The sequence below is a fragment of the Phocoena phocoena genome, chromosome 16 (assembly GCF_963924675.1).
Source record: "Phocoena phocoena chromosome 16, mPhoPho1.1, whole genome shotgun sequence".
Classification (NCBI taxonomy): domain Eukaryota; kingdom Metazoa; phylum Chordata; class Mammalia; order Artiodactyla; family Phocoenidae; genus Phocoena; species Phocoena phocoena.
Genome location: NC_089234.1, coordinates 4894476 through 4918963, shown reverse-complemented (window position 1 = coordinate 4918963; position 24488 = coordinate 4894476). Strand labels below are relative to the sequence as shown.

General features: G+C 46.0%; 1 protein-coding gene across 1 annotated transcript in view; it reads left to right on the top strand.

The window, feature by feature from the left end:
• DOCK1 (dedicator of cytokinesis 1) overlaps nt 1-24488 on the top strand; it is a 474607-nt gene that overhangs the window by 403240 nt on the left and 46879 nt on the right. The window contains exons 27-31 of the mRNA XM_065894212.1: nt 1427-1467; nt 2945-3035; nt 6480-6599; nt 22064-22153; nt 23023-23127. Coding sequence (XP_065750284.1) covers nt 1427-1467; nt 2945-3035; nt 6480-6599; nt 22064-22153; nt 23023-23127 — 447 coding nt within the window. The remainder of the gene's footprint in view (nt 1-1426; nt 1468-2944; nt 3036-6479; nt 6600-22063; nt 22154-23022; nt 23128-24488) is intronic.

The following is a 24488-nucleotide window of genomic DNA, read 5'->3' as shown; positions in this document are numbered from 1 at the left end:
AAGATTTTAGAGTGTTTATAGAGATTTCACATTAAGAAATGTAATTGTAATAGAAATATTTATGCCCATCCTGAAAATAGTTTACAATATGTAGAATTAGCCTGTTGTTGATAATCTGCTAGCTAACCTTCCTCTATCAGTGCTGTACACGAGGTGTTTTTTAAGCAGCAACCAGTTTTCTTACTGTGCTTTGGAAGGTCTGTCTAGAACAGCGCTTTCCGATAGAAATTTCTTGATAATGGAGATGCTCTGTATCTACACTATTCAAGACAGTAGCACTGGCTCCATACGGATATTGAGCACTCAAAAGTGTGTGGCAAGTGCAACTGAGGAAGTGAATTTTTAACTTCATTCAGTTTGAATTAAATTGACTTTCTATTTGAATGCATGTGGCTTGTGGCTACTGTGTTGGACATCAGGTCTACAATGCCACGTTGCCTTCTTATGGCTCTTGGTAAGTGAGGCTAGACCCAGCATGCTTTAAATCATGTTGATGATGCTTATTCCAAAATTTTTTGTTTCGCTTCTAATGAGATTACAATGGTTAAGAATGGTGAAGAGATCGTATCTTTCGGTAATCCTTTGTTTTAACTGAAAACAGGTGACTTTCAAATGACAGAAGTAGATTTAAGCCATCACAGCGTTTATTTTATTTTTTAATTTTTAAAAATTTGTTGCCAAGCATGTTTTTTGTTTCCTTTTTGTTTTACTGAAATAGAGTTGATTTACAATGTTGTGTTAGTTTCAGGTATACAGCAAAGTGATTCAGGTCTATATGTATCTGAATATATAGATTCTTTTCCATTATAGGTTATGACAAGATATTGAGTATAGTTCCCTGTGTTATACAGTAGGTTCTTGTTGGTTATCTATTTAGATGTGATATATATATATATATATATATATATATATATATATATACACAATGGAATATTACTCAGCCATAAAAAAGAATGAAATAATGCCATTTGCAGCAACATGGGTGGACCTAGTTATTATCATACTAAGTAAGTCAGATGGAGAAAGATATATGATATCGTTTATATGTGAAATCTAAAAAAATGATACAGATGAACTTTTTTACAAAACAGAAATAGACTCACAGATTTAGAAAACGAACTTACGGTTACCAAAGGGGAGGGGGTGCGCAGGGATAAAATAGGAGTTTGGGATTAACGTATACACGCTACACTGTTTAAAGTATAGGAAATTTATTCGTTAGAATCACCCCCCGCCAGCCAAAAAAAAAAATGAAGAACAGTGTAAGGTGTTTTTGCATTTTATGTGAATTTATGGTTCATATCCAAAGATCTGGGTCCATTTGGCTGTGTTTGACACAAGTTGAAGAACTGTGGATTTTTAATGTGTATGTGACACCTTTTATAGAACAGGTTTCTTAAAACAGTGTTGTGGTTTGATTTTTCAGAATTTCTACAAAGAGATTGAAAGAGAAGAAATGTATATAAGGTATGTGAGCATCTGGCTCGTCTGCACCCTCGACCTGTTTACAATAATTGCTGTTTGTCAAGTCCATGCTAAAAAGTGTTTTATAGCCACAGGGGTTGATCTTGTAGGAAATCGTGAAGGCTAGAGTTTGAATTTGGTGGAGCTCCCAGAAGTATCGTCAGGCCTGGTGCAGTTTGTCCATGCCGATGCAGAGATTTGGGGTGGGGGGGCATCCTTAGCCAGCTCAGAAGAAAATTATTATTTCACAGGGTTTTTATTCCTTTTGACCGACCCTTATGGCCCTTTAGAAAAAAGGCGCTGCCACAAATTTTATTGTTTCACAGTAAGCCACATGATCAAATGAGAAGTCCAGTCTTAACTTTATCAGAAATAAGGCAATAGTATAAATTTTCAGTCTCTTCTTACCTGGGTACCAAATTCCCAAGTTTCGTACTTTCTTCTGGATTTTTCTCCTTCACTTGCCTTTTTCTCTAGGGTGGTGGGCTATGATTGGTACCCTCTTCTTCTTGGTCACTCTTAGGGGCCAGTGTCAAATTTTAGCAAGATTACCACTTAGGAGACCAGCATAATTATATAATCCACGTGGCATTAGAGTTTAATGATGAATCTTAGTTACATTAAGCATTATTTTCTTTCTTTTTTTGTTAAGTCTCTAGTGTATTTATTTGTATAAAGAGCAAACAAAAACATGATTTTCTAACTTTTGATTTCTAGGGCTTTTTAACTTTGTCCTTTAAAAACAGTACCATGTGAATATAATAAAGCTTGAGGAAAACAATCAGTTTCTTTTATCCAAAATGTAGGCTGTGGTGGGAGGGAGAGAGATGCAAGAGGGAAGAGATATGGGGATATATGTATATGTATAGCTGATTCACTTCGTCATAAAGCAGAAACTAACACACCATTGTAAAGCAATTATACTCCAATAAAGATGTTAAAAAAAAAGTGTATACAAAAAAAAAAAATGTAGGTTGCTCTATATTAGAAAAGCAACTTTTATTTCTTCATGGCAGAGGAATTCTTTTGATCACGTTCGCTGTGATCATTGGAGCTCTTTATTCTTATGGATTTGTATTTTTATGGATTTTTTGTGTGTGTGTATTTGGACTCAATAGAAATGTAAGAAATCACAATCAAACATTGTGTACTCTCATTTCAATTGCAAGAAAGAAAACTCTGGAAAAGGTGAGAAAGAATGAGAGACCTTGAAGTATAATTCCACCTCCTTGTGCCACCTTCAGTTTTGTCCTGAAAAGAGAGGACTTAAATTTTAAAAATATATCTACTGTGAATTACTCTGGTTGGTTTTTCTTAGTGCTTTGTGTACCAGAAGCTTCCAAGGCATTATTCATTGTAAAGATCGTAAAAAGAAAGTATAGAGATGATTTACTGTTGAAGGTAGAATTTAGCTCTTGCAGTTCTCAACACAAATTATTTGGTGATGCTTTAAGAATGTACCTGTGTTTTATCGTCTCAGGTATCTGTACAAGCTCTGTGACCTGCACAAGGAATGTGATAACTACACTGAAGCAGCCTATACCTTGCTTCTCCATGCAAAGCTTCTGAAGGTAGTAAAACTTACCATATACTTTCATGATCCTGTCATTATAAATTACAAGATCATTTAACATTTGATTTTTCCATGACAAATTTCAGTAACCTAGAACTTAAGATTTTATGGATGTTGACTCAATGCAGTGACATAAACAAAGATAGTTAAGAAGTACTTTGATTATAGATTTGGCTCTCCTGAATGCAAATTGGACAAGATGTCAGAGCAAGTTATCACTGAGCATCTTAAACACCCATGATCGGTCTGCCAGCAGTGAGTTAGAGATTCTGTGATTCCTTATTCCTGCCAACAGGACCCAGTAATGCCGGAGGGTGACCTCAATAAGAAGGAACTTCTGTGGTACAATAGCTAAGAGAGAAGATGAGCCCACCTCTCATTATTTTATCAAAGAGTGTAGGGACCAGATCATGGCTTTTCTCTCCGTGCGTTCTAAGCGGTTCCATTGAGATCTCCTGTTGGTCCATCAGTTCATGTTGGACTTCCTGCCTGATTCTCCTGGGGGATGTTACCCCTCAGCATAGGTCTGGCATGACAGCTTTCAGCTCTCAGTGTCCTTTTGTTGTTCAGATAGCTTTGGGCATTGGGGTGTGAGTGTGTGTGTGTGTGTGTGTGTGTGTGTGTGTGTGTGTTGCCGTAATATATTCATGTTCTCCCCATGTCCATTTTCAGCCCAGTTAGTCATACAGAGTGGACCCACAGTAAATAACTGGGTGGTTGTTTGTATTGATGGATGGCAAGATGGATGTGTGGGTGGATGGATGGATGTGTGGATGGATGGATGGATGGATTGGATGGATTGATGGATTGATGGATGGATGGATGTGTGGATGAATGTGTAGGTGGATGGATGTGTGGGTGGATGGATGGTTGTGTGGCTGGATGGACGGATGTGTGGGTGGATGGATGTGTGGGTAGGTAGGTGGATAGATGAGGGAATTTCCCGTGTTAGGCAGTGAATCCCCAGCAAGAATCTTCTAGCCCTTGGCCCAGTCCTGAATTCTCCAGTAGCTTGTGTGATATGCATACTCATAAGCTGCTTTAGGGACACTGGAGTGTGGAGATTGACCTTTGCCTGAAAACAAGAGTCCTTTATAAAGAAAACACAATGAGACTCGTTTCAATCTGAATGCCTCATCCATAGTCATCCATGGTACCCTTTTGGCTTTTCACCGTATAAAGCTCTCCTAGGGACTGTCATTTATGAAGATAGAGTTATCAGTTGGGGTATCTCACACCAGCCCTCCCACTTTGAATTCTAATGGCTTTCATTTGTTAGAAACCCAAATTTTAGTCACAAGGTGATTTTGAAACTACGAAGATATATCTTTTACACCAGGGAAATTAAAATGGGCTTGACAAGCTGCTCTCACAGTACATAAACTTTTCTACGGGCGTGTGAATGTAAAATAGATATATGTGTATGAAACATCATTTGTTTAATCTTTGCACTTACTGAGCACAGACGGGGTTATCACAAATGGTACAAGGATGTTTCACAACCCAAATCAATCGGCCCAGTTGCATTATCATTTCCACTGGGGTTTTGAATTTTCCAGTTAGAAGCCAAATAATTGCTCTCCATATCTTTTACATCATTACATTTTGCAGTTTGTCCTAAATATGTTTTGACATTGCAGAAAATGTGAATTCATGCTGGTTAATCAACATACTAAAGAACGTTACTTGTATCTTTATGAAAATTCTTCACCATGATTGATATATTCTTGTTCATTGAGTAAAAATCCTCAGATAGGGTCTTCTTTTTTTGGTTAAGGCTATTTTGTAAAAAAAAAAACAAGGGCAATAAAAACATCAGCCTTTCGCCTAGCAATCAAGTCATTTCATCTCATTGTTTAAGTGGAAGGTATAAAGGAGTTTTGCTTCTCCATTCAGTATATTTTTAGGTGATTTTAAACTCCAAGGAAGTTATTTGGCATCCAGACTTTCTTATTCTTATTTATCTTATTGTAGTTACGTTTCAGAATCATGTAAAATTTTACTTTTACCCTTATAAAAGTAGAAATCTGGCCATGTGGTGAAAATGCTACAATTAATTGAGTTTGTAACTCCCAGTTATGGTTGGGCTACGCACTTCTCCTTTGAAGGTGAAAGGATTTGCAGCAGCGTAAAGGTTTCTCACTCTTACTTGACACTCCAGGTGCCGGAGAGCCCATCTGGCCCCATAGCCCTTTCACCCTGTTCTTTGGAGCCCTGGAGTCCAGCACGGAGTGCTCCAAACCCCTCTGGCTTCGGGAAGGTGGGAGGGGGTGTGTGCTGTGAGAGCCTACCTCTTAGGGAGCCTTGCACTTTTGCAGGCCTGTCCCTCGGGGCCTTTGCCCTCTGCCCCAGTGGTTCCTGTCCATTTGTCTTGCCCCCTAAAATGTGGCACCACAGCTGGTCCCATTGCTCCAGATGTGGCCTGGCCAGCCCTGAGTCCAGTGGGGGACCCTCACGCCCACCCCCCTGTGGTCCAGGCAGCCTGCAAGTCCACTGCTTTCTTGGTAGTATCCTCACTGTCCTGTCTTAAAACAGGGTCAAGACCCACCTCCTGAGTCCAGCTGACGAGTGAGCCCATCCCGATTCTTTCCTCCGAGGAGCCTCTGCAGAACCCCTTGTCCTGCCTCCCGCCCTTAAATTGCCCATGAAATCTTTTCTGCAGAGTTATTATATGCCACTGTGCTCTAATTTGTAATGGCACTCTCTCTGGGGCAGGCATCTTCTGACTCATCTTTGACCTGGTGCCTTGCACATAGTAGGTCCCCACCAAATATTGAAGTTTATTGAACCCTATATTTAGTGCCGTTGATTTCTTGAGCATAAGTTTAGGAGTTTAGGTGCCAAATGAGCTTGCCTTCACTTCGATGCATCCTTCCTTCATCCCATAAGTCCACTGTCATGTCCACAAACGCTGGCCGAGCCCTGCCTTTGCGACAGGCGACATGCCTAGAGCTGAAGATCCCAAGACGCCTCCCTGTCTGTAAGCAGCTTTCCTTACGACCTGTAAGTGGAATCCATGTGCCTTCTGCTGTTGATTAAAATGTTGAGCAGAACAGGACTGAGACCGCCGCCCAGGGATGCCCCACTTGAGGCAGCCACAGATCCCCCGGTTCCTCATTCTTCTGGAAGGTTCCAAGGCATCCCGGGCAAGCTGACAGTTCTGTGCTGTCCAGAACCTGCCGGGTTTCTCTTCTGTGTGAATGTAGACCCAGCTTTGCCTTCTTCTTTCTTTCACTCGTCTTGAGGCCTCTGCACAGAGGTTCTGCCCTCAATTCCAGACCCGGCAGCCTGATGGCAGCAGCTCCAACGACCCCCGGAATCATGGCCCGAGCGCCCACTCTGAATTCAGGGCTTACTGTGTGCATTCTGACCTGACGGTAGGGAAACGGTAGCCCTGGCCGTGCCCTCACCTGGCACTGCTTACGCTTTGCTTTTGCCTCAGTGGTCAGAGGACGTGTGTGCGGCCCACCTCACCCAGCGGGACGGGTACCAGGCGACAACACAGGGACAGCTGAAAGAGCGGCTCTACCAGGAAATCATCCACTACTTCGACAAAGGCAAGGTAAAAAAAAAAAAAATGCAGATTTTCTGGTGTTTTCCTCTGTGTGTGCACCTTCTTGCAGCGTTGTAAACACATTTTTTAACACATGGTGTTTGTGGAACCAGAAATTTGTTACAGATTGTGTATCTGAAGGTTTTATGCAGGGCCCTCCCGCTGGCGCTTCGAAGTAGAAATCCTACCAAAAATAAAAATCAATCGCCCTTTTGTAGATGCTCTGCTGAAAGTTAGAACTGAAAAGCACAAGTATTTTCATAGTCCTTGCCAGAGAGAATCCAGGCTGGGGCACTGATTTGGGGGAATTTCTGGCTACGTTAGAGCTAATGCTTTCCTTTGACAGTTTGCATTTTTCTGTTGTCACCAAAATATTAATCCCATGGCAAGACCAATATCACTCATGTTGGTGGCCTCTCCATTAACTGGCTCAAACAAAATTATTTAATCTGTTGACTTCTACTAAAAGGAAACCTGCCATCATTTTAATCAGCCAGTAATAGGTCTCATCACTGTAGTTCATGTGATTCAGATAAATAGTAACTATTAATAAAAAAGGGGGGGCTTCCCTGGTGGCGCAGTGGTTGAGAGTCCGCCTGCCGATGCAGGGGACGCGGGTTCGTGCCCCGGTCCTGGAAGATGCCACATGCTGCTGAGCGGCTGGGCCCGTGAGCCATGGCCGCTGAGCCTGCACGTCTGGAGCCTGTGCTCCGCAACGGGAGAGGCCACAACAGTGACAGGCCCGCGTACCGCAAAAAAAAAAAAGTGGGGGGAGGGCTTCTTCAGTTAAGAAGTTTTTAAAATCTGCCACCAAAGTGGCTTCTAAGCTCATTCTGTGCCTTCCTCGGGATTCTTAACTCATCTCGGTTACCAGCCTTTTTTTTTTTTTTTTTTTTTACCTTGAGAAGAGTTACCAGAGAATTCCACGACGGTACCTGTATTTGTTTCTTAGGGCTGCGGTAACGTAGGCCCACCCACTGGGCAGGAATCTGTTCTCTCAGAGTTCTGGAGGCTATAAAACCAAAGTCAGCGTGTCGGCAGGGCCGTGCTCTCTGAGAGAGAATGATTTAAGGGGAGAATCTGCTTCCTGCCTCTCAGTGTCTGGTGATGCCGGCAGTCCTTGGCTTGTAGATACATCACTCCAGTTTCTGCCTCCGTATTCGTGTGGCTTTTTCCCTGTGTGTCACTGTGTCCAAATCGTCCTCTTCTAAGAGCACCGATTATTGGATTTAGGGCCCACGCCATCCAGTGTGACCTCATCTTAACTTGATTACGCCCAAAGACCCTGTTTCTAAATAAGGTCACATTCACAGATACCAAGGGTTAGGACTTCAACATATCTTTTGGTGGGGGGACCCAGTTCTACTCCCAGCAGCACCCATCTCGGGAAAGGATGATGGCTGACCCTTTTTGTGGTTGTCGACATAAATCAAACCCTTTTGAAGAGATCATGTGTGTTTTATTTATTCCCTGGGGTCCTTGACGTGGGACAAAAATCAAAATGTTCAGAATAGCATGAGGATTGGCCAGAGGCCACTTGGAAATGGTCTGTGAATTATACCTGGTCCTATAGCAAAGCAGAATATATTTCTTCATAGAAATGAGATGGTTTCACAATTAAGGCCAACTGCTAAAATTTTATTAGCTTAGCCAGGGGAATTCTGTTTCTCGACAGACTGCTAAAAAAGTGGAGCCATTCCTTCCCCCAGTGGCTTTCTGGCTTATTATGTTTTTGAGAAGGGTAATCAGGTGTTACGGAAGGGGCAGAACAGGAGGTGGGACCCCAGAGCGGCCCAGAAAGCCTGAGGGCCAGAGGTCCTTGGGGCTGAAAGAGTGTGTGCCTTCACTGATAGTCATTGTGGGTTCTCACATCCTCTGACAGCGCTGGCCCCGAGATCTCTCCCACCACATCTCAGCTCTCCTCCCTCCCTCGCTCCTTAAATTCTGGCCACACCACCCCTTCTGGGTCCTCATCCACCCCAGCCCTTCCTGCCTCTTCCTGGCAGGCCTCTGCTGCTCCTAACCTTGGCTCATTTGTCCTCATCCAGCTTAATGTCACCTCTGCTCCGATGCCCACAGTGGCCTCTTCTTTTCCCGTATAGCACTTAACCACAATTTGCAACAGTAGATTTGCACGTGTATTTCTTTAGCGAGTCTCCCGTAGGCCATGAGCTCTGTGAAGATAGAGGCCACACACGTGCAATCCCTCACAAGACATGTAACTCTCAGACAGAGCCGGGCATGTAACACAGGGGCGTTTGTTAGACGAACAAAGAAATCAGTGAAAGAATGCAGGAACAAATGAGTGAATACTCAGTGTTTCAGGGTGATCTCGGACAGATGAGAGGCGCTCATGGACAGCAGGACAGCTGGCCTTCAATAAATAATAAATTCAGGAACCAAGTGGGTTTGGTTTTGGTTTTAGCCAGAGTAGCCTCATACGGAGGGAAAGCAATGAACGTGTTCGGTTTAGCACAGTGCTTCTCAACCAGGACCCTTTCAGGTCATCATACCTGGGGGTGTGGATATGACTGGCGTCAAGTGGGTCAAGGTCAGGGATGCCGCTCAACATCCTACACGGCGGACAGCCCTCGCCACACAGAACTATCCAGCCCAGAATGTCAGTAGTGGCCAGGTTGAGCAATCCTGGTTTCGAAAAAAAGCTAATTCAAGTGATAAGGCACTACAGGCAGAAAGAGAAAGGGGCTGAAGGAATGTTCTCACGTGTTTCTGTGTTTTGGAGGAGACAGAAGGATGGCTCTAGTAAAGTGAGCACTTAGCTCACCTGGAGTCAGGAAGGTTCCACTTGATTGAACTTGTTAATCAAAACTGAGGAGAATCGTCTCCACAGCAGCTGTTAGAGGCGTACTGGCAAAAGAGACTGAAAAGCCATTTTTGAAGGCCCATAACTTCTGCACGAGAACGTTAAAAAGAAACGGAAGTGCGCGCATCTTTCTGAGGCTAACATGAGGGTGAGGGAGAAAATTTCATCAAACAAAATTTCAAGTACCTGGATGATGAGCCGCGAAGCAAAAAAAAAAAAAAAAAATCATTTTAACATCAACGAGCATTAAATTTCCTGGGGAAAAACTAACAGAAGGTAGTAAGTATCCATCTTCTGTATTAGCTGGGATGGGCTGGAATCTGCTGGGGTTCCAACCTCTCACCGTCTCAGTGGTGCCACACAGCCCGGGTTGATTTCTCACTTCTGCTGCCGGTCCATCCTCACTGCTGGGGGCCCAGGTGAGCGCAGGTCCCAACACAAAGGAATGCAGCCTCAGAGGGACAGCGAGTCACTGCCCGGCCCCTACACACTCGGCCCAGAAATGACACATGCGTTTGTGCTCGTGTCATTGACTAAAGGAGATCACGCGGCCACAATGAGCTTCAGTGGGTGGGGAAGTGCCCGGAAGGGAAGGCAATGTACGTAGCGCCTACATCTACCAGATAAACCAGGTAAACTACCAGGACGTTGAATCGGACAAGCGAGGCTGGGTTCTAACCTAGGGCTCTCAGGGCACGTGGAAATTACCTAAGTATATGTGTGTCCTAAAAAGGTAATACTCCCTCTAACCCCCCAGTTGCAGAGCTTCCCACAGCTGGACGTGTGAGAATAGCGCTATCTCCAGAAACTGGTGCCGGGCCAGCTCCGCCGTAGTTGAATTTCTTCCTCGGGTTAAGGAGGGGTTGGGAACGACGTGACCGGGCTGGGCAGTGCAGGGGCAGCTGCACCTGAGAACTGGTTCCAGCTCCCTATGGCCAGGACGCCCGAAGTCTCACCAGGTGGGGAGTCGGGGCGGCAGGAGGTCACAGCAGAAGGAAAGTTTGCTTCTTCGTGCCAGATTTAGAATCACATTCATTTAGGAAACAAGACGAGACCTGGTCTTATTATACCTGCCAGGTGTTGGGTATATGTGGTGATTTGGGAAAGAGCATCCTTCGTGCCTTCTCTGGAATAAGACAATGGCTGAGGTCGTTGCTGCAGATTCAGAACTTGACCTTGGGAAGGACTAGATGCACACATTTCTGTGCTCTGTGCCCAGACTGAAGTTTTGTTTTTTGGGTTTTTTTAATTGAAATATAGTTGATTTACAGTGTTGTATTAGTTACAGGTGTACAGCAAAGTGATTCAGTTTTATATATATATGTGTGTGTGTGTGTGTGTGTGTATGTATATGTGTGTGTGTGTATATATGTCTATTCTTTTTCAGATTCTCTTCCATTGTAGGTTATTATAAGATACTGAGTAGAGTTCCCTGTGCTATACAGTGGGTCCTTGTTGGTTATCTATTTTATATATAGTAGTGTGTACACGTTAATCCCAAACTCCTAATTTATTCCCCCCTTCCCCTTTGATAACCATAAATTTTTTTCCTATGTCTGTGAGTCTGTTTTGTAAATAACTTTATTTGTATCATTTTCATAGATTCTACATATAAGTGAGATCGTATGCTATCTGTCTTTCCCTGTCTAGCTGACTTCACTTAGTATGATAATCTCTAGGTCCATCCATGTTGCTGCAAATGGCATTATTTCATTCTGGTTTTTGGCTGTGTGCTATTCCATTGTGTTTATATACCACATCTCCTTTATCCATACTCATCTGTCGATTCTTGGGGGAAAAATTATCTTGAAATGGGTGATAGTTGGCAAGTGATTCAGCCCATGGGAATTTGAAGGAAGGCTGCTCACTGTGGGGTCCTCTGGGTAGAGGTGCCCAGGGAGCCAGCCCTCCTACGATGGGGGGCTCCGACCTGAGCTGTCTGCTACGAGAGTCACAGGACCCATGCAACCATGAGCACCTGAAACATGGCCAGTCCAATCTGAGACGCACCATCAGGGCAGAACAGCACTGGATTTCTAAGGCTCAGCGTGAACAAGAGACTGTTGTTATGAGCTGAATTGTGTCCACCAGAAATTCGTGTGTTGATGCCCTAATCCGAGTACCTCGGAAGGTGACTATTTGGAGGTAGGGCCTGATCCAATATGACTGAACTCCATATAAGAAGAGGAGATTAGGACAAAGACACACACTGAGCAAGGATTAGGTGAGGACACAGGGTGGGGATTTGTCTCACAAGCCAAGGAGAGAGGCCTCAGAGGAAAGCATCCTTCTGACAACTCGGCCTTGACTTCTTGCCTCCAGAACTGTAAGGAAATAAATTTGTTAAGGCGTCCAATCTTTGGAACTTTGTTATGGCAGCCTGTCAGACATCTCATTAATTTTGTGTTATTGATTCCATTTGAAAGAATACTTCAGGTATAGTAAATATTACTAAAATTAATTCCACTTTTTTTAAAGAGTTTGCTCATTTTTAAAGCTTTTTTCTTTTTTTTAATAAATTTATTTATTTTTGGCCGCGTTGGGTCTTCGTTGCTGCGCGTGGGCTTTCTCTAGTTGCTGCGAGCGGGGGCTACTCTTCATTGCGGTGCGCGGGCTTCTCATTGCGGTGGCTTCTCTTGTTGCGGAGCACGGGCTCTAGGTGTGTGGGCTTCAGTAGTTGTGGCACGCGGGCTTATTAGTTGCTCCGCGGTATGTGGGATCCTCCCAGACCAGGGATCGAACCTGAGTCCCCTGCATTGGCAGGCGGATTCTTAACCACCGTGCCACCAGGTCCCTAATTGCACTTTTTAAAATGTGGCTACTAGAAAAACTGTTCATGTATCTTGACTGATGGTTCCATTGGACACTGCTGCTCTGAGCCAAAGACTTTGCTTTTGTTGAGAACGGTGTCTGCCAGCACATCCATCCACAGGCTGCTGGTAGAGCGAAGCTTTACTGCATGTCCTTTGGAATCATCACAGGCAGAGGCATTGCTTACGTGCTTGTTGGGATATATTCCTTACACTAAATGAATATTTTGAAAAACTGAAATAAATCTAAGAGAATTAGGAAATGGGAACTGAAGCCAGGAGATAATAGAATGTATGTCAGTAGAATGTATGTCAGAATGACAAGGGGAAGCATGATCACAAGCACCAAAATTGGATTTTTTTTTTCTTGTGACCCAGCGTCATTTCTGTAATTTGAAATAAGTGTCCAGAGTACGGTTGTTCTTAGCATTAGGGGATTTGGAGGGATGGGCATGCGAGGGGCTCTTTTATGAACAGAAGATCCTCTGAATGAAATACAGACAAGGCATGGTAGGCAGCGAAGGAAAGAGTAGAAACAGAGGCAGTTATGAAGATAAACCATAAGAAATCAGGAAGAAGCAACATAGCTTTGTTGGAGCAAGATGGAGTTTTCTGGTACTTACGTATTTTATTTTCAAAATTTAGAATTATGCCTCTCAGTTGTTTTCTTCTGTGCTTCGACCAAAGTCTATTATAATCTTATTATTAGTTTCCCAAACTCTTAAGGATGAGTCACGTTTTCTCACTGTGATTTGTGTGTCCAAGTGCCTTCAGGGATGAGTGTCACCGACCGACTAGCTCTAAGGTCTGCACCTTCTTGGCCAGGTTCTACCTGGGACACTGCTGAACAATGTGGGTCTCTGAGCAGAAATCAGCTCCTCCGGCGTGTTTTCCTCACGAGCTCTCAGCCTCCCTGGACTCCCAGTCCAAGATGCATCGCCCACATCCACCCCTGCCATCTGCTCCCCGGGCCACCATTCTGGGCTCTAACAAAGTGGCCATGGTATCATAGCTTGGATCGCTCCAAGGATGCCCAAACCTCAAGGTCCCCCAACTTCCTCTACAGGCAGATGCAGGCTTCTACCTGGCAGGTGAGGCCCCTTACGGCAGGGCTCTGCCCATGTATCTGCCCTCTCGTCACCCACTGCATCTTGCCTCTTTCTGAACATGCTTTTTGATTCCCAGCCCCGGGACCTTCTGTGATCTCCCCCGGATGGGAACGGCCCCTTCTCACCTGCCGTCTCTTGTGGTGACTCCTTCCCACCTCCTACACATGTTTTCTTGCTGTCTCCACCTTGGAGCCTTTCCTGCCCCCCATGCAGAGAGAGTCCTGTCTCTGGGCTCTCCCTTCCCTGGCCAGGAGCTGTTTCTATGTATCCTGTATCCCCTCCTTTGAGTATCTCACACGTTAATGGTCCCGAGTCCCCTGGGGATCTTGTTAAAATGCAGATTCTGGGAACCTCCCTGGCGGTCCAGTGGTTAAGACTCTGCGCTTCACTGCGGGGGCGCAGGTTTGATCCCTGGTCGGGGAGCTAAGACCCCACGCGCTGCTGGTTCGTCCAAAGGAAAACAAATGCAGGTTCTGATTCACTAGGTCTTGGGAGGGGCCTGAGGCTCTGCATTTCTAAGCAGCTCCCAGTAATGGCAATGGAACTGGGCCAGGGTCCACCCCTGGGTCACCAGGTCCTGCTTTGACTGGAGCTCCTTGGGGACAGGGCAGGCTGTGTCTGACACTTGGGTTTGTCCGTCTTCAGGAGCCTTGTACTGCACCCAGACTGGGTATTCAGTCACTTTTTTTAAGTAGACTATTTTTTAATAGCAGTTTTTAGGTTCACAGCAAAATTGAGCAGCAGATATGGAGAGTTCCCATGTACCCTGCCCCGCCCCGACATGCGCAGCCTCTCCCACTGTTAACAGTGTCATTTTTATTGAATTAAGCGCATTCTGGCCAATGCTTGAGCAGATACTGGAAAAGGCCACCATCACTCAGACATTCCACAGAGTTCCTAACATGGGGCTTTTTTTTTTTTTTTGGCGGTACGCGGGCCTCTCACCATTGCGGCCTCTCCCGTTGCGGAGCACAGGCTCCGGACGCGCAGGCTCAGCGGCCATGGCTCACGGGCCCAGCCGCTCCGCGGCATGTGGGATCTTCCTGGACCGGGGCACGAACCCGTGTCCCCTGCATCGGAGGGCGGACTCTCAGCCACTGCGCCACCAGGGAAGCCCACATGGGGCTTATTTGTCTCGCGTGTGTGGTCTGGCCTCCTGACGCAGACTCTGAGCCCCGGAAACGTCTGAAGGGCATCCCCCCGCCCCCCACTCCTGCCCGGCAGCCCCAGGGGCAGACCCCTGTCCTCATTCCAGAGGTGCCGCTCTTGGGACTGTGCCTTTTCCGCAGGCTCGTTTCCCAAGCCTGATGCTGACTTGGCTTACGTCCTGCCTTCATCACAGAAGTTGTGGATGGAACAAAGACAGATTCTCCCAAGACCCGGGCCGGCTTTTCCTGCCTGGACTCCCGACAGAACCCAAGGCAGATTTGTGTCCTGGAAACCGTGAGCGCAGGCCCTTAAAGGAGCAGGTTCCCACCCCATCCCTTGGACGCCAGCACCTGCGGGGACACCCCAGGGCGCCCGCCAGAAACTGGGGTCAGACTGTATTAAAAGTCTGTCTGCCTTTGTACTCTGAAAGCAGCAACGCTGAATGGATTTTCTTCTCCTTCATATTGGACACTCCGGTTTTTGAATTATGTTCTGTTCTCTTTCTGTATTGCTTCTTCACAAAAATCATTCTTTTATTTTTGCTTTTCCACCGTTTAAAGGGGTTCTGAATGTCTTTCAGCCCAGCTTTTGGTCTTTTCATCTGTTTCTTTCTCTCCAAAAAACGTCATTTCCATCTGTTTCCCTTTTCATTCTTTTGCACTTCTTCCTTCCTGGGCTAATAATTACTCCTTGCTCCTCTTCCTTTCTCTTTTTACCACCTGTTTTTGCATCTCCGGAAAGCCCGCTGTCGGGTTTTATCGTGGCAGTCGAGCATTCTGTCCTGAAGATGCTCTGAATTGTCTGTCTTACTGTGTTTGGTTGAGGCCTAGTAATTTTCAGTAAAGCCCTTAGTTCAAGCACTGCACTGAAAATTGCCAGGCTTCTCTATGGAGGGTGTGTCTAAAGTAGAAGCCCTGCTCTCAGGAAAATGTAGTCAGAGTGAGGGAGCCAGTATTAACCAGCATTAACCTCCTCGAAAGCCAGGAAGCAGCCTGGTAGCGTCAGCAAAGGGGGCACATAGCCGACAGCCCATGTGATGTCTGAAGCTCTGGGATTCTTTTCAGCTGGAGCTCTGTCTTCTTTTCCCTTAAAATAACCTCGCCTTGACGAAGATTGCACTTTGCCTTGTGCCCAAGTCAAAAGAGGAGGCATCTTGCATCATCTCACGAACTAAAAATAGGGGTTTGGAAGCAGGTTTCCACTTTTGATGAAATGGTTGGATTTCTTTTCTAAGTATTGGGGGTGACATTTTCTCATCCTCTGAGTTTCCTTTTAAAAACACAGCTGTCATTGAGAGGAATTACAGGTGCGAGCATCATATCACCCTCTTCTTGGTTTGTTCTCAGCATTTCCAGAATTTTCAAAAATCCTGACATTTGCCAGAATCTGTTCAATTAGCAAGAATTTGGCTGCAGTGCTCAGAGATCATGTGTTAATTATGATTCGCCCCCAAAAAAGAGCGATTTATGATCAGAGCATGAGAAAATCAAGGTTTAGAGTCGGTAACAACTCTGCTGCCCCACACCCCGCCCTGCAGGACCCCTCACACGTGTTTCCACCACCCAGCCTCCTGGGTGCCAGGTGCCACCTGCACCCATGAATTACGGGGTGCAGGGGGGCAGGAGGGCAAAGGCCCACCTCGAGGCGTGAGCAGGTAAATACCAAAACCCTCCTCTGGTCTGTTGCACTGGTAGGCGCTGAGTCAACCTACCTAACAGGTATGGGAATGATTCCCTCTTCTGAGGAGAAAGGGGAGACTTCCTTGTCCCTGAGAAGGTGACATGTAAACTGGGTCTTGAAGAATGAGACAGAGCTTGCCAGATGATGGCTGGGAGGGCAGGGATTCCAAAGACTGGGAATCACACTGGTCAAGACCAGGGCTCCCGAAGACATCTCGCTTTTCTGGAGAAGCCGAGAAGCCTGTCTCTCGGGGGCGGTGAGGAAGGGGTCCTGGGAGACACAGATGCAGAGAACTTGGGAGCCAGTCTGTCCATGGCCTTGTGTGTCTCCTGAAGATTTGACTTACCCCATAAGGCACAAGAGCCAATGAGATTTTATGAACATAGGCAAGGATGCCTTTATTTTCCTCTTTTCAGGGAGTGATTTTGGCTCCAAGGTGACAGAAGCCCTGGGGGTGGAGGGGGCTGGAGCAGTGGTCCAGGCCTGACCTGTGGTGGCCCAGGGAAAGGTGGTGGCAGCGGGGATGAGGAGAGGAGGGTGACAGCTCCAGAGACTTGAAGTCAGCTGATCACACAGTGTCTCTCAAATGGGGTCAATGTCAGATGTGTGAACGCCCAGAGGAGCCGGGTACCAGGCTGGCTCAGACACCGGGAGCAGAACAAGCCTCACGTGGCTGCAGAGCTGGCAGGGAAGTGACTTCTGATCAGTCCAGGGAGGTTTTACTTCCTTCCAGGCGGTTCGAGCCGCTCCGAGTGATTAGGCTCCATTCCCTCACGTGTGAATTCTTTTTCAAAGTAATTGATTTTCCAGCTAGTGATAGCCAGGCTGTGTGGTGCAGCTTTGACCCCGTCACACCCTCGTCCACGGGTCTGCATCTGTCCCTCCTGCCCCGGGGACAGCCCTCCGTGAACATGTCCAAGGCCGCGGCTCCCCCACTCAGCCCGGGATCCCCCACCCCATCCACGACATCACTCTGGCCCGTCCGCCCTCTCCCTGATAAGCACCACTGTTTTCCTCTCCACTGGCTAATACACACTTGCCTACAACCGTGCCGTGATTTCTCCCATCCTTAAAAAAGTTATTTCTCGTTCTGACTGCCCTCGCCAGCTACTGCCTGTTTCTCTTCTTTCTCCAGTCCTCCTTCAAGAGCTGTGTGTACACTTCCTGTTCCTTCTCTGTTCTCCCTGAACCCACCCCCATCACAGGTGCCCAGTAATTATCTACAGAATGAGGGGATGAGTGACAGGATGTGTCCCTTCTCCTTCCAATCAAACCACCAAGGAAAAGGCAACGGTATCTTTCGCTGTCTGGTTTAGGCTTTCTAAGGGCTTGCAGAACTACAGATGCCCTGGCTTAAAGAAAAAGGAAAAAATCTGGGCTTCCCTGGTGGCGCAGTGGTTGAGAGTCCGCCTGCCGATGCAGGGGACGCGGGTTCGTGCCCCGGTCCGGGAAGATCCCACATGCCGCGAAGCGGCTAGGCCCGTGAGCCATGGCCGCTGAGCCTGCGCGTCCGGAGCCTGTGCTCCGCAACGGGAGAGGCCACAGCAGTGAGAGGCCCGCGTACCTCAAAAAAAAAAAAAAAGAAAAAGGAAAAAATCCTTTTTTTTAGGGGGAAAAAAAAAAAGTTATGCCTTCTCCATGTTTCCCCCGGGGCATTAAAACTGAGCAAACCATTTTCCATTTGGACTAATAAAAAATTGCTGTGGGGAAAAAAGGAATGTGATTTCAATGGTCAGTAATTCTTGAGTACCTGACTGCACCACAAGGCAGGATTTGTCTTCAGAGTCGGTGTAAGAACCTTTCCAGCAAGGCTTCCTAAGTCCAGCCCAAGTCCCAGATCCCACTGGGTTTCCTGCCCTACCAGAGGGCAGCCAGCCCATCTGACCCCCTTTCTCAGGCTCTGGCTCTGTCATGTGTGCGCTCAGAGAGAGGGTGGCGTCGTTACTGCACGGTTGGGCAGCTTTGATGCAGAGCACAGAGCAAATGCTCCATTGCAGGGGCTGGGAGAGCAGGGCCTGACTCACTCTCAGAAATGTCTTCAGAAAATGTCCAGCCTTTGCTCAGATTAGTGGAGATCAGCTGAGAACCGCAGGAGGACCCAGGATGCAGCTTGGCTCAGGGAGAGATGGGGAGGCCTAGAGAGAGTGGAGGTGCCCATAAGAAGTCTCCATTCTGTAAGAAGAGGTTGCAGCAGCGCCGGGACTGGCTGGGTCTCCTCTCGGCTGGACCACACCCCTTGGAGTCGCCATCCAGACTTATGACACACATCTTTCCTGGGGAATCCAGCCCGTCATCATCAAGGGACTGGAAAGAGATTCTCACTCACGTCATTCCTGCAGTGAAGCACTCACTGGCCAGGGCATAAGGCTAGTTCTGGGCCACATGGGTCCCCTCCAGTGCTGAGGGCCCTGAAACAGTGCTCTGGAATCTTCCACAGCATTGGCTCTTCATCCATTTCCTGTGCAGGGCACTGGAAATTTAGAGGGTGATTGAATATGACTCTTTTCCCAACAGCTGCCTGGAAAGCCAGATGAATTTTAGAATGACTGCAATAAGAGCATCCCATAAAACATCTTCACTGGTGAGGGACTTAGCTAGTTAGCGGGTTAAACCGCGGTTGCACACCAGCATCCTGGTGAGTCATCACTGGCCTGAATTATTTGTAAAGGGTGTTTGTCCAGGCTGCCATCTTGGTTTTCATCCGCTGCCTCCCTAATCCTGTTAGATCAACGTTGTCGTTCTACCCAACTGGTCACTCGTCAACCTCACAGTTCTCCGTAGGAAAGCGATCGCTGAGATGTGCTCTGCAGCCACTTCAGTCTTGGAACTAATGAAGGGATTTCATCAGAAAAAAAAAAGTTTTCTGTTCATGACACTTGCAGAAATGGGACTTCCTGGAAGCGAAAGGTTCAGAAAGAAAAGGTGATCATCTCAAGAGAATGTAGCTGAGATCATCTGATAATAAGAGGAGGTGGGAAGAGTGTGCTCTGTGTTGGCAGTAAACGAACAAGGCCAAGGATGCTGTAAGATGGACTAAGGATTTCAAATCAGAAAGTAAAGCGGAGCGTTGCTAGGGTGCTTTTTCATTTGGGGCTGTGGTAAACCTCATCTGCCTACTGCATGTCTAAGAATGGAGCCAGGGTAGGGCATTCAATCACACAGGCTAAAGCGATTCTTCCACCGAGATAATCTAAATCTCGATCATATTGAACCTGTTTTCTCTCTGGCACGGAAATATTTTCCAAGGTATTCACACGGGAAATATGAGCAGCCCACACTCTGTAGAGCCCTAGCCAATTAAAAGCAGATGAAAATCTCCTTAATGCAGAATCCTTTAAAACATTCCGGGGTGAGGGGGGTGGAGAGGGGAATGTATGTTTATAGAAAATCTGATAAAGAACACAACTGTGTAACCTCTGGGTGAGTGGGATAAGATATTTATTCAAGACATATTTCTTTTAAAAACAATTACTTTTGATAGTTTAAAGCATCTCATCCGTCATTTAGGATAAAAATAGATTAAGCAGTGAATTAGAAGCCCTAAGATTCTAGGCAGCTAGGAGAGTGGTGTATTAGCTTGCGGAAAACTAAAGAAAAATCAATCGAGTGAATGAGACCTACAACTAAAGGTAATGATTTCTTTGAAATGGAAATGTACTAAGGGAGGAATTGGTCACTGGAGCTTAAAAGAAACATTCCAAGTGGAGAAGCTCCCTCTTCCTAGAAATACGAGCTTAGGCTCTGCCAAAGGACATGAGCTGGAGCAACAGATGAAGATATTCAAAGGATGCCAAGCTTCAGCAGGATGAAGGAGACAGGGTTTCTTGGGAAGAGAAGTGTGTGGTTCTAGGAAGAGCATCTCAGCCACTTTCTCTCTTCCCTGGCTGCTGGTCCTAACTCTGAAATCTTTTTCTACTCTGGGCTTATTTTTAATACTTTCAAAGTATTAAAATGCAATTTCAGAATAGCTTTTTCTCCTCAAAAATAGAAGATGGTTTATTTAAGTAGCAGCTGTGTAAAGAGCATTTTAAGTCTATTGGGTGATTCAGTAATAAGTAAGGTCCTTGGTAGTGTGTTTCTACTAAGAAAAGGCAAAGACTGGCAGGCAGGTGAGGGTTCAGTGCCAAGGGTATGCCAGTTATGGGACCCGGCTCCCTGTGTTCTCAGTGAGAGCCTGGAGTTAGGGACTAGCTTATCATCCTTTAAAACCCATTCCAGGAGGAGGGGGTGCAGGGCAGCTGGAAGTGCTGGCACATGGTCATTGTTATGGGCTCAACGTTTGCATCCCTCCAAAATTCATATGTTAAAACCCTAACCACCATGTGCTGATATTTGGAAGTGAGGCTCTGGGAAGGTAATTATGTTTATATTGGGTCATGATTAGGGTGGGGGCCCCCCATGATGGGATTAGTGCCCTTATAAGAAGAGGAAGAGAAAGATCTCTCCTAAGGCCACGTGAGCACACAGTAAGAAGGTGCCTGTCTGTGAGTCAGGAGGCGAATGCTTACCAAGAACTGAATCTGCCTACACCTTGATCTTGGACTTCCCAGCCTCCAGAACTGTGAGAAGGAAATACCTGTTGTATGGGATTTTGTTATAGCACCTCCAGCTAAGTCATCGAGAGCAAGAACTTCAGAAAAAGACCAAGCTGGGGCGAGTACACCGCACTGTGTGCCCTTGGGCAGATAACTTACCTGTCTGATCCCCAACTTCCTTATCTGCCAACCAGGTGTAATAAAGATACCCACCTGACAAGACGAAGGACTTTAACAAGACAATGCAGGTGGCATCTCGCTGGAGGTAGAATAAGCTTGCAGTCACTGCCCTAACAGTGCTACCACTTTGTGGGGATGGTTCCAGTGGAGAAGTGAGCGATTCATGTCTGGGGACCCAGTATGTGGGGTGGTGTGACACTTTCCTGATTCTAAGTGAATAACCTTCATTTCTGTTTGAGAAACATTGTTGAGCAGGTCCTGGGCTCCATACGGTCCCAGAGGTTTTGATAATGCTCAGGCCCTGCCCTCAAGGGGCTTATAGTCCCTGAGGAGGAATGACAAAGGAGCGTTCCACTTTCAGTACATTACCCAAAGTTTTTTTAGTAGGGGAATCCTGGGTCTTGTAGGAGTACAGAGGAGGAGGGTGGGTGGCACCCAGGAAAGCTTTCTGGAGGAGATAGTTCCTCCATATTTTCCATGTTCTTTTCAAGTAAACCACTGTATTTTATTTTTCCCAAGGAAAACAAGGGAAATTCAGGCCTACCACATGTATCAATAAATTAATCCACATGTGTCAAAAGTTTATCAGCATTTTAATAAATGTTACCTGATTGGGAAACCCACTTTTAAACCATTACCATAAAAAATTCTCCCTTCCGAAACGATGGCAGATTTTACATCCTGACGGTATCTGCAAACATAACATGAACTTCTTGCAAGCCTTAATTTAGATTTGAAATAGATCCTTGTCTTTCTGACCACTGACACATAGAGCTTATTAAATGGGATGATTTGGGAAAGTAGCAAATTCAGGCCTGTGATTTCTACGCAAACGCTCCTCTCAGCCTCGCCCTGTGGTTTCCTTTCTGAGCTCCACGGCTGCTCCGACAGATGGACGTCAGCGGCCAGCAGCAGGCGAGGCAGGACTGGCCGGCCGACTGCTCCGACCGGGGGCAGTGGCCAGCATGATTGATGAGCCAGTAGCTGACCAGTTCGGTCAACTGATGCCCGAGCCAAAGGCCATGAGCCTCTAGGAAATATCTGTATTTTTCCAATGCTTTCAGATTAAGCGAGTGTATTTCCAGCTTGTTTCATCACGAACGGTTGTGTTGCGGCATATTACTCTTTGACCACAGGATTCGGGTCTGAGTTTCTCTTTCCCTTGTTGCTTTCTTTTCCCTCACAGATGTGGGAAGAGGCCATCGCCCTGGGCAAGGAACTGGCTGAACAGTATGAAAACGAGATATTTGATTATGAACAACTTAGCGAATTGCTGGTAGGTCTTTTTTTCTCTTTAAATGAACAGGCAATCTCAGCTTGTTCTTCTGGAATTTTTCTTTTCCTTTGAATGTTGGGATTCTCCTTCATTTCGTCCAGGAGGACACTTGATTTGTTTGCTGGTTGATTCTGGCCCACGAGTATTCACTTTTTATTCCCCAGTGAGCTTTTTCTGGCCCACGAGTATTCACTTTTTTTCCCCAGTGAGCTTTTGTAACCAAACTCTAAGACGCCTCTGAACGATTTATATGTGAACAACTGCTGAGTCTAGGTGTACGTTGGTCTTGATGGCCCAAAGGTCTCCAGGAGTCTCCACTCGTTTAAAACTGTGAGCCTGTCCACAAGAGGGGGACGGATGGAGGCTAGCCCAGACCTTTCTCCTGCCACAGAAGCTGTCAGTTTCTAACTACTGCTTTCTCTGCTGTATCATTTTTGTATTCAGCAGATCGACTTATGATGTTGTGATGTGTATCATGAATGTGGAACAGAATTCTGCCCTCTTAAATTCTCTTGAAATGTATCCCATTATCTGACTGATACCTTTTTTTTAAAAATCCTGAAGATCAGACATTTAATCAGAAGAAAAACCATCTCTCTGGCACCTCTTTGGTTATTAAAACACCTATAAATCACAACTGGTTGCTGAATTTGGCTTTTTGGCCAAATTCCCCTGCCGAATGTTGGAGGATGAGTGAGGAGTACTGTCAAAGCTTCGTGGTGAGATTAAATTCAATGCCTGCCTCAGCACCGCTCCCCCACCTTCTCCCCCTCTCCCCCGCTAGAACTGCCAAAGCTGGAAGAATCCAGATGCATGGATGTTCAACTACTCCATTCAAACCTGAAATGCATTTCCTTTCTTCCTTTCAGAAAAAACAGGCTCAATTTTATGAAAACATCGTCAAGGTGATAAGACCCAAGCCTGACTATTTTGCCGTCGGTTACTATGGACAAGGATTCCCCACGTTCCTTCGGGTAACTTTGGATTCTGTTTTAATTGGGTCAGGATTGCTCCCTGGGCAGCGAGCTTCTTCCCTTTCCGAGGAAGAATTTGGACTTTACATCCGAAGTCCGACTCTTTGTATTATTTTAACAGCTCTGTGCTTGACTTAGGGTGCCAGAGAGGGGCTGATCGTATTTTTTGATTGCATGTAAACTTTCCATCTCATTTTTCCCAAATAGAACTCCTGTTCAGCGATTTATCTATATTTTTTAAATTATGGTTGGGGACTTCCCTGGTGGTCCAGTGGTGAGGACTCTGCACTTTCACTGCCAGGGGCCCAGGTTCAATCCCTAGTCAGGGAACTAGGATCCCACAAGCCACGTGGCCTGGCCAAGAAGAAAAAAAAAAATTCTGTAAGATATACATGCAAAACATAAAATTTACCCTCTTGAGGTGCATCATTCAATGGCATTAAGTCTATTCAGTTTGTTGTGCAAGTATTCCCACCATCCATCTCCTGATCTTTTTCATCTTCCCGAACTAGAACTCTTATCCCATTAAACAATACTTCCCCCTTCTCCCCTCCTCCCCAGACCCTGGCAACCACGCTTTTACTTTCTGTCTCAGAATTTGCCTGTTCTAGGGACCTCATTTAAGTGGAATAATACAAAATTTGTCCTTTTGTGTCTGGCTCACTTCCCTGAGCATCAGGTCTGCAAGGCTTATCCATGTGGTAGCGTGTATGAGAACTCCATTCCTTTTTATGGACGAGTAATATTCCATCGGACTGATGTACCACATTTTGTTTATCCATCCGTCCTTTGATAGGCTTTGGGTTGTTTTGCCTATTATGAATAACACTGCGATGAACGTGAGTATTTTTAATTATATGAGAAACTGGAAATGGATTCCCAGTGCTGGAAACTCAGAATCGTACTCCATTTCTGAGACAGGCATGTGCTCTTTGACACATGATGGAAGGAATACTGTGATCACCAGCCAAGTCACCCCGTGATCATGAGGCCAGAAGCTGTGTAAATGAATGCTGCCCAACCTACTAGGAGAATTGTTAAAGTTTCTCAAAAACGCATTCTTGGATGCCATTGACCGTGATTTCCTGTCATTTCTTATGACCTTTTTTTTTTTAATGTCACCTGGTTTTCTCTTATCCTGGGAGACCATGCGTGATCCTTCTGGTTTTAGAGAAGCAGGAGCTCTCTGCCTAGGGCGCACCTGTCTGGGGCAGTTAGATCCAGTTGGGAGATTTCTGTAGCCCCAGAGGTGTGTTCCTTTGGCCCTGGTGTTTCTGATCCCACAGGAGGCCCTGATAGTATAAGATGTCCCTTCACGCTGGCACCAGCAGGGAGGACTTATTTGGTGAGGACCTGTCATT